Below are 9327 nucleotides of genomic sequence, written 5' to 3'. Positions count from 1 at the left end.
AGGTCAAGCGGCAACATTTGGCAATGAGTGTCGGACTTTCAAACATGCATGATATCATATGTAATTTTACGAAGGCATAGGCTACCACCGTGGGAGTCGGGAATAGTCTCTACTGACCCAGTTTCAACTTTCCACAGTCTCCATCGACCTATCATTTGTGTCATCTCCGCACGGCGCAGACTGCCATGATGGTGACCGATGACATATGGAGATGCAGATTGGAATTATTAAACTCCTAGACAACCATTAATCTGTGTTAACTATGGCCCCGGAGTGCCCCATGTCAGTGTCCACTATCTATCAATCAGCGTTAGGGAAACGCACGGGTACGGGTAACACCGCGGTTCTATGCTGACGGGTTTGGAGGGGTACGGGTACGGAGTAGGATAGTCGTACCCTTGAGCATACCGTGGCCATTCACCGCGGGTTGACGGTGTTTGGGCGGGTATAATATACCAAATCGGGAACCAGGCGCGCGACAGCCATTGAACACCGTGTTTGATTCTCTGTTTTTCCTTCCTCTGAGAGCTTGAGGATCACAAGTGAATGCTATACTGATTTCTGTCATGTCTTTGTACCCCCGTGAATCATTCTAGCAATTTATTGAGCTGACACTTCGTTGCAGAGAAGCTCGAGTCACTACCATAAAGCCAAGGCAAAAACTCGAGACCAGTAAGTCCACTGAGTCGTCTCCCCATGAAAACTAAGCTCACAAAGAAGGCATCTGATGCTTCGTCTACCCAGTCACACTCATCATCTAAGTCTATCTCGTCGTCCATCTCCGAGAAGGCCAGGTCACTCAAAAAGGCTGTTGCAAGGGTGCTAAGGCTCTGGCCCGCCCCTTGAAGAAGGTCAAGCAGTCATTTGTGTCTCGGTCTTCTCGATCGAGCCCCACAGACACCGTTGATCTTACGCGATCAAGTACTGATTCACTTGCCACTGACGATAACAAATCAACGGCAGGTGCATTCGAGCCTGATCCCGATCCTTCTGCAGATCTCGCAACCATCAACAATTCGTGCCTTTCTCTGCCTCGGAGCGTGGGGCAGAAGTGATCTTCTGGTGATGGAGGACCTTTTAGCCGCTGTCAGGACTCAAAAACGGAAGCGAAATGAAGTCGAAGCAGAGGAGAATGACAAGGAAAAGTAGTACTATTTTATTTCATTGTTGTTAATACTTAATACACTCTTCTTGGTAATGTACCCGCGGTGTTCAGAGACACCGCGGTGTTTTCCATAAACCGCGACATTGACGGGTCGGTGTGTACCCGTACCCGTGAAGGGTACGGTGTTGGCGGGTGCGGGTGCGGTGTCAACTTTCCGACCCTCGGTGTTACCCGTGCGGTACCCTAGTTGCAACACAGATTTCCTCAGGGAAGGGATTTGACGAGAAGCTCGACGGGAACCTTGTCCAATGTGATATATTCTCCATGGATCGAGTAAACCACTGCAGAAAAAGGTTCTGAAGTCCATGAGGAGAAACTTCAGCGTCAGATACAGGAGGAACATGAATGATCTCTTGAGAAAATTGGGGCAAGAATAACCCAGCTATCCATGAATTGCCAGTGATACAGAAATGAAAGTGAAAACATATTAAAACAAGATGAGATGTACAAGTGATCCCGGGGAGTTACTGCCAAAACGGACCTCGAAAAAGTTACAACGGTATGTTCTCCTTGCTCCAAAAAACGTTCTTGTCTCGATACTCCGACCTTGTCACTCCGAGTCCGGACTTATGCTTCACAGACTCCATCTCGAAACTTACATCGTCCGTGATACATCACTCATCCTCGGGCATTTTGATCCAGAAGACTTGGTTGCGCCTTCATAACATGCTGGGGGGTCTCTGAGAGGCCACTAGGATAGGAGGGGGCTACCCTCCAACGATAACGGACGAGTCCATGGGGTGACTTGCGAGGGTGCTGTTCAAGTTGTACCTCTTGAGGAGTTGAGGGGAGGCCCCAGGGAGAGGCAGGTCTCAGAGATAGGTTTCGTCCTACAATGAAACCGGGTCTAACAGACCGTGGGAACAACGCAAAAGTGCTGCCAAGGTGTGAATTTGGGTGAATTTGGGTCCAATGGTTCAGTTTGGCCGGTTCGGCTAGACCAGTGTAAAAAGCTTGATTTCTGAACACCCTAGCTCATCATAGTCAAGATATATAAGTTGATTTGGTTGCCGACTCGGAAGATCACCGAGAATCCGAAATATTGTGAAGTTCGAGTCCCATCCATTTGACGAAATCAAATGGGACATACAGTGTTGTATCCCCCGAAGATTCAATCATCAAGAGAGTTGGCACGAGCCTTCAGCTCATGCTCAAGCATGAGTACGGTGATGTTTACGACGGGGTAAGGTCAGACCAAGCCGCTGCGAAACTTATGAAGGAGAGAAATCCCCCGCTTGGCTGGATTGACTCTACGAGAGGCTCTGCAGGCATTGAAGGTCGAGCTCAAGGAGTATCGCAAAGGAGCAGATCCTTTCAACCGCAAGATTTGCAAGCATGAGAATGTTCGAGATTGGTGGTTAGCTGTTCAAAAGGACGAAAACGCACGAGTTCTTGGGGGTGACAATGATATTTGCTCGATACATTTTTATTTGACTCACTCTTATATTCAGGCCCTTGCAATCAAGTTATACTCCATCGTCCCAGTGTCGATGGCCGACGAGAGGACAGTTTTCAACAATTACGTGGCTTAACAGTCCCACTCGGAGCAGACAAGACATCTCAACATTAAAAGAACATATACAGATTCGTCAGTGGCACACTGGAAAGCTGATGTGAGTGAAGTTCAGTTGGCTGGACTCTCAACATACTCATACTGTTAATCAGCCCGTAGCACCGACGGTCGCTCCTTCTGTCAAATGGCGAGATATGTATGCAACCATCCATGGTAAACCTGAGACACCGCCTGTCGTCCCGCCGCCTGCTCGACCACCTACCATGACCACGGACATCATTTCGAGCTTGACCGACGAACATCAAGGCAGATGTTCAGACTCGGATGATGAAGATGGGGATTGGCTTGATAATGGTGATATTGCGGACCATGTGGATTTAGCTGGCGTGAAAAGCACTGAGTTCGACGTGGGTAAAGATATTAACATATCATCCACGTACCTCCTCGATATTTTGTCGGACCACGCTCTACAGCCCACGGCTGCTTGCGGAGGTCTGTCGACACCAAAGGTGATGGCTGCCACAACTTCATCCTCGACACCGATGGATGACGACGAGTGGGAGGAATGGTGATTGGCGGCTTTGTTGTAGATTACGGTCAATTAGACCAAATTTACCTGCAAATTAGCGCAAATCAGCGTCAAAGAGCTATCATAGGGTCAATTTGAGTGAATTTGCTGTCATTTACACCGGTCAATTAGGTCTTCGCAGAGGGTCGTGCTAATTAGCCGGTCAACCAGAGCGGGATCCCTAATTCCCGAGCCCCTACCAAGGGTGCGTTTAATCCCGCGGAAGCAATTCGCGTGCGTTGTTGACAGAGCCACAGAACCTTGCAGCCGTTTTGCAACTCATTACATCGAACTGGTTCCGTCAACCACTTTTTGCAAGGTACAGTACACTTTTTCATAATGCATACGTTAGTAATGTATAAATCTCATCTTGTATCGAGTTTTGGCAGCTCCCATCGTGGTATGCGGGTAGACGCCCAAAAAATTGTATAATGTATAATGTATAGCCTTTGGAGGTCCGATATAACACTATGAGATATGGTTTGTACCGAGTAGGACTACTACTGAGTTGCCGGAAGCTGATTCATAACAAAGTTGTAAGATGAACAATTTTATAGACATTCTAGTTCCAATGGTGCGCAGCCCTAAGAAACGCCAGCCACGTCTAAAACCCACCCATACAAGCAGAAACCAAATACACTTCACCAGAAAGATGGTCCTGTGGCAATATCCACGAAGCTTTCTGATACTAGTGGGTGCAAGAATCTTACCTTGATTGACTGGCTGATGGGTCTTGCATACATCGATGAACATTCAGACTCACCCATGCAGCACGATCGTAATATTAAGTAGCTCGAGGTTGCATGTATTGCGCAAGCTGGCGCTGAATTTTCACTTGATCTAGTTCACAAACTCCGTACATTTCTGAGCAACACTACGGTGTGAGGAATTGCAGAATCCAAAGCAGGCTACATTAGATTAATTCTGGAATAACAAGCAACATACCGTTTCGGTTGTACTCACTGAATGTATTGATTTTCTGGACATGTGGTTGCCAAGTAGCGCACATCGACACCCCCAATCTTGGTTGACCCCTCTGCCGTGGGAATTATTTGGTAGTGTATATCTCTCATATTGTATAGCGAAAAGGCAGCTCCCGTCGCTATACATTATGAAAAAGTGTACTGTACTAATGCATCGATCACCGATGAACATGACACCAGCTGGACCACGTCACCCTCTTTTTTATGATTTCTCATAGATGTGGTACATTACCGACAACTGCTGCAACCTGACTATGGACGGGGCTCTAGACTTCAAACTTCGTATGCCTGTGAGCGACTACCTTTACCACAACGCCTTGACTGGGCTTCCCTAAAGAGATCTCGCATTAATTCTAGTTCGTCTATAGTCTTTCTCCGATAGTTTTCTGGTCTCTCACTGTGGAGACCATGGTGCTGTTGGCGACAATGTACACCCTTTGATCGGGCCAAATTCGCCTCCTGAAGATTGCTCTTCACGGTTGCGCGAGTTTCAGCAATGTACTGCTCGCGTGCGGAGCCATACAATGCATTGCGATGCGAGTGATTTTCATCTTCATCTTCATCGCTGTCGTAACCCGATTTCCTGATGATGTTTTCTGATATGTGAGTCCGATTTCGACCGCACGATATAAGTAGGAATGTTGAAAACGGCCGGCAATTGACCAGGCATGGCAAGGGTCAGTCATTGTAAAGCGGCTGTCGAAAAGGATGATAATGCAGTCGAAAACATTAGAGTCCGTGTGCAGTGAAATATTGCCAGTCCGGTGTGTTCAGCGTGCCGGACCCTGGGACATATACCAAACGAACGGGTTATGGGGGCTTGGATCTGGGAATCTAGTGATATCAGTGGTGGTCTCAACCACGCCCGTTGGTGCAGCCCCCTGATCTCTGTTTCGAAGGCCTCGGAAGGCATTGATCAGCGACGACTTTCCCCGCACCAGAAACCCCCGTCATTGCGGAAATGGAATAGCCCTCTTGGTATTGGACTCTTTGCTTCGCTATTGTATCTCCTCATCACTGGGGATGCTCACGAGCTGGAACGCGCTGTGTTTTCCCAAGGTCTGCGGGTCGTCTTTCCCAATTTATGGCATCTTCAGTTATTGGAAACATCTGCTGCACCTCGAGTTGAGCCCAAATGCAAGTGGACAACGGATACTTCCTTGCCTTCATTGTTCAACCTCGTGGCCGAGACCCCTTCTTCCTTCGTCTTCATGTGGAGTGCAGCAGCGCAACGCTCTGGCGCTTCATAAAGACGCCTACGCCGGAGCTTCTTCTACAGCATGTATTCCCACTTCGCTCGGCCTCCGCCACACATCTGTTTGTACAGGGTAAGATCCTACAACGTTTCCCCCGGTGGCGTGTGGAGCTCGAGCGGCTAGGAGCTCATCTATTCCTTCCTCTCTGATCTCTTCTTCGGTGTCCATAGTAATAGATCTTCTTCCTGCCATTCATCACCCTGCCACCCTGCCATTGATGTCCTACTAGCTTGTCGTTGAGGATGCGAGTCTCTGGCAGTCTTAGGTCGGCAAAAGTGGGGTTTTTCGAAGATCCTCGATGACCGAATTTCCTCGATGATTGTACGAACGATGCCAGCGATAGTCCGAAGACTTTGCAGTCCTAAGGGGGAGGACATCGACGTGCCCATTTTTCACGCTAAAAGTTAGAGTTCTGTGTCTCGAAGGGAAGGTAGCAAAGATGGGTCATCTTCCACTATCGCAGAAGGTGGTGGCTTATATGCACCGTGTTGCCTCGAGGACCAAATTGCCAATACACTGGATGTCTCATGGCTGATCGTCTCTTCTTTTAGAGGGCAGTTATGGAGACTATCGTACAGCATCAAGCCCACGAGGTTCTACTTTCGCTTCTCAATCCAAACCAGGGTATTGCGCAGTTTGTGCTCAAATAGGGTACGATCGATATGCATGCGCGTGATAGCTAGTACCTAATAAAAACGATAAACATTAGACCGGCTAATGAATTAATGACATTGTAAGGTAGGCGCAATGGAGTGTCGTGATTCGTATAGGGAATGTTAGTGACTTGAAAATTAAAGATATATGTCTGTGCTATTGTGTCGTAGGGAAAGGAGTCCACCAGAGAGCATCATGGTATATCGACGTAGAGCTCAGGGACCCAAACATTCCTGTAATAATGGGCCGATAGGATAAACACCTTCGACGGATCAACTTTGTTTTCGCTGAATCCCCAATCTTCCCAACCACGTGCAACGGGCTTGTCCTAATGACCGACGAGTTAGTAACCTTGTGTCAATTTAAGATCACACAAACCTTTGCACAGTGGTAAAGATCTTGAATCAGCTCGGCAATCACTTTGGCGAACCCCTGACGAGTCATCGGTATGTTACCATTCATATATGTGCTAAAGCGACGACGAGACGCATCCGAAGAACGGTTGGGTATGTATCCGGGCCACTACATAAATCGATTTACATACACCATTATATCAGAGACAGGTGATGCTTACATTTAGTGCCAGAGTAGTTGTTCGCCAGCCGTGATGAGCGAATACCATGTCAGTCGGATAATCAACAACTGTCTGTCGGTTCAGAATATCCGTCACGGACAACACCGCCCCAACCATTAACGCTAAAAAGGATGCCGGGGAAGCTCTGCTGAGAAGGAGTAAATTCCCGCAAGCGTGGAACACGCTTCACTTGTCTTCCATTGCTGGCGCCCCAATATAGTGGCATCTCGGTACCTATCGTCAAGGGGTGAGGGGCAGGATTGGCTTGCCAAGCGTAGTACTGATGTAATTTCTGCGTAAGAAAAAACACGGGAAGAACATGAAGGCTCACCCCAGGAGACCCGGCTCCACCAGAGTTCACAATCGATTGGTTGGGTTGCATGTATGCCATACTGGACTGATTGAAGCTGAAATATAAAATCTGTGCTACAGAATATTTGAGATGTTCGAGTTGATGGGGTGCCCATCCTAAACACTCGCGTGTTTTATACTACCCATAGCTTCGACATGGACCACAAAGCGGTGCGTGTCATGAAGCGCCAGTCGTCTAGGGCCAAAGCGACCACTCAAAGTTGTTCAATAAATTGTAAATTATGAAGCGGGACACCAACCATTCAACAACATAGACCGTGACACAATGAACGTAACTTTCTCCATTAAACGGCGGCGTCACCAAGAGTGTCACTAAGAGACTTTGAGACAAACTGTCTTTGACGCACGTGTAACGCAACGTAAGACCTGTCAATATCCAGCGTCTGTCAGCAAAACATAATCCTTAGAGTAATTGTGTATATGCATCCTTATGGAGTCTAACGGAAGCCAACGCTCACCAACTGCAGGTGGTCCAGTAATTGGAAACAACTGGTCCTTGACGCAAATGGTAGCAGACCGTAAAGGTACTACGTACGTTGTGACAACAATAAACATGAAACTAGAAGAACAGAGTGGGTGATTAAAACGAGACATTCAAGAGAGAGCTTGGAATGATTACCAATGTCTGTCTCCGACAACTGCCACGGGGCCCGGGTGAGGCATACCAAAACATTGGTAGAGAAAATACCGTGTGTTAGTCTAGTCATCCTTGGTGACGATTGTTGGTTACACAAGGAGCATTTGTTGCAACGAGCATACAGAAATTACAACTATGGGTGACAGGCCTAGGGTCGATGTAGCAGCCACACTGGGCACTAGTAGTCCTGCACATTGTGGCGTGAACCTGTGTTCTGATTAAATTTGAAATTACCAAAAAAAGGCATATAATGTGGTTCAATATGAGCGACAAAGCACAAGTAGTACTGTTTGCTGTCCTGTGCGGTACCGAGGCTCGGGAGTGAAGCTAGTGAAACTTTGAAGGCGCAGGTGGATGCTATCCTTCTCGCTTGGTGCCGTACCGTAGCCCTCGATTTTTTGCTCACCGATCACTGCCTGTAAAGATGCCACCTTTACGCATATAGGAGTGGAGCGACAAGTTCGAGATAGAATCGTGGCCAGCCAGCCCGAGATCTGCGTTTTATCGACGGTTTGCCTCAGACGACTTGTCACGAGTATAAGTTCAAGAGTGGAGGGACCTGCACACGCGGCCGGAAAGTCCTTTGTTGCGTTTTCTCATATTCACTACCTACAGGTGTATGACATGTGTCCTGCTATATTATACATGTATTATTATGTGTTATAAGCGCGAATTCGACTCAACGAATCCAACAATACTACTACTTCCGGAAGTACATAAAACTGCGGAAACCACACACCAGCGTCGAAATGTATGGACGTGAGCATGATATCTCCTAAGCGGACTCGTGAAGAGAGGGCCCAAGAGCCAGATTCGACTGAAGGTGTTATTTTCTGTGGACTCGGTTAGTTCTGACGAAAAATCAAATTTTGAAGGTATTACCCACTGATGCAGACAAGTAAAAATTTATGCAATGCAGTGCACAGTGCAGTTACGAGTTCCTGTTTGGTATTCGGATTGATTGTGATGTGTCTGGCATGAAGAACATCCGAAAAATCATAACCTGGCCACTGCGAATCAAATATCAGGTCTCGATCGAATTAGAACATGCATCGATTGTACCTGGAAGACTATTTTGAGAGACCCCCGCCTTAAAATCACGTTCTGGGCTGTCCTGAACATGTCCACCACTCATAGGGAAACGCACGGGTACGGGTAACACCGCGGTTCTATGCTGACGGGTTTGGAGGGTACGGGTACGGAGTAGGATAGTCGTACCCTTGAGCATACCGTGGCCATTCACCGCGGGTTGACGGTGTTTGGGCGGGTATAATATACCAAATCGGGAACCAGGCGCGCGACAGCCATTGAACACCGTGTTTGATTCTCTGTTTTTCCTTCCTCTGAGAGCTTGAGGATCACAAGTGAATGCTATACTTGATTTCTGTCATGTCTTTTGTACCCCCGTGAATCATTCTAAGCAATTTATTGAGCTGACACTTCGTTGCAGGAGAAGCTCGAGTCACTACCATAAAGCCAAGGCAAAAACTCGAGACCAGTAAGTCCACTGAGTCGTCTCCCCATGAAAACTAAGCTCACAAAGAAGGCATCTGATGCTTCGTCTACCCAGTCACACTCATCATCTAAGTCTATCTCGTCGTCCAT

At 47.6% G+C, this 9327-nt stretch overlaps 4 protein-coding genes across 4 annotated transcripts; 1 reads left to right on the top strand and 3 right to left on the bottom strand.

Annotated features, from left to right (window-relative positions):
- Positions 1-2000: 2000 nt before the first annotated feature.
- On the top strand, positions 2001-3250 carry DFJ58DRAFT_876349 (uncharacterized protein; the record flags this gene model as incomplete). Its single annotated transcript, XM_041394450.1, has 6 exons — positions 2001-2050; positions 2258-2348; positions 2434-2553; positions 2617-2673; positions 2701-2778; positions 2831-3250. 6 exons carry the CDS (start codon positions 2001-2003, stop codon positions 3248-3250), a joined length of 816 nt encoding a protein of 271 aa, XP_041235070.1.
- Positions 3251-4328: 1078 nt separating this feature from the next.
- On the bottom strand, positions 4329-6147 carry DFJ58DRAFT_826395 (uncharacterized protein). The gene is made up of 4 exons (XM_041392195.1): positions 5685-6147; positions 5261-5301; positions 5014-5155; positions 4329-4825 (listed from the first exon to the last, which is right to left on the bottom strand). Exons 1-4 carry the CDS (start codon positions 5872-5874, stop codon positions 4503-4505), a joined length of 696 nt encoding a protein of 231 aa, XP_041235069.1. The 5' UTR covers positions 5875-6147; the 3' UTR covers positions 4329-4502.
- Positions 6121-7564, bottom strand: DFJ58DRAFT_826393 (uncharacterized protein). Its single transcript, XM_041392194.1, has 9 exons — positions 7544-7564; positions 7433-7451; positions 7325-7360; positions 7045-7260; positions 6814-6993; positions 6714-6785; positions 6518-6661; positions 6333-6467; positions 6121-6308 (listed from the first exon to the last, which is right to left on the bottom strand). The coding sequence occupies exons 4-8, from the start codon at positions 7102-7104 to the stop codon at positions 6333-6335; spliced, it is 591 nt and encodes a 196-aa protein (XP_041235068.1). The 5' UTR covers positions 7105-7260; positions 7325-7360; positions 7433-7451; positions 7544-7564; the 3' UTR covers positions 6121-6308.
- DFJ58DRAFT_826387 (uncharacterized protein) lies at positions 7239-7924 on the bottom strand (the record flags this gene model as incomplete). The annotated part of the gene is made up of 5 exons (XM_041392193.1): positions 7731-7924; positions 7544-7644; positions 7433-7451; positions 7325-7360; positions 7239-7260 (listed from the first exon to the last, which is right to left on the bottom strand). Coding segments are annotated over exons 1-4 (218 nt in total), but the record flags the coding sequence as incomplete, so codon positions are not given.
- Positions 7925-9327: the final 1403 nt, after the last annotated feature.

The sequence above is a fragment of the Suillus subalutaceus genome (assembly GCF_016647625.1).
Source record: "Suillus subalutaceus strain FC151 chromosome Unknown DFJ58scaffold_370, whole genome shotgun sequence".
Lineage (NCBI taxonomy): Eukaryota > Fungi > Basidiomycota > Agaricomycetes > Boletales > Suillaceae > Suillus > Suillus subalutaceus.
This window is presented reverse-complemented; position numbering and strand designations above follow the sequence as displayed.

What these genes read in the sequence shown, in the direction of transcription:
- DFJ58DRAFT_826393 (XM_041392194.1), bottom strand. Translation starts at nt 7,104, where the DNA reads ATGGCATACATGCAACCCAACCAATCGATTGTGAACTCTGGTGGAGCC. An exon ending in GTGGAGCCGGGTCTCCTGGG is followed by an intron (nt 6,994 to 7,044) that starts GTGAGCCTTCAT and finishes AAATTACATCAG; the next exon opens with TACTACGCTTGGCAAGCCAA. An exon ending in ATCTTTACCACTGTGCAAAG is followed by an intron (nt 6,468 to 6,517) that starts GTTTGTGTGATC and finishes GTCGGTCATTAG; the next exon opens with GACAAGCCCGTTGCACGTGG.
- DFJ58DRAFT_826395 (XM_041392195.1), bottom strand. Translation starts at nt 5,874, where the DNA reads ATGGGCACGTCGATGTCCTCCCCCTTAGGACTGCAAAGTCTTCGGACT. An exon ending in ATCAATGGCAGGGTGGCAGG is followed by an intron (nt 5,302 to 5,684) that starts GTGATGAATGGC and finishes AAATTGGGAAAG; the next exon opens with ACGACCCGCAGACCTTGGGA. An exon ending in AACACAGCGCGTTCCAGCTC is followed by an intron (nt 5,156 to 5,260) that starts GTGAGCATCCCC and finishes GTGCGGGGAAAG; the next exon opens with TCGTCGCTGATCAATGCCTT.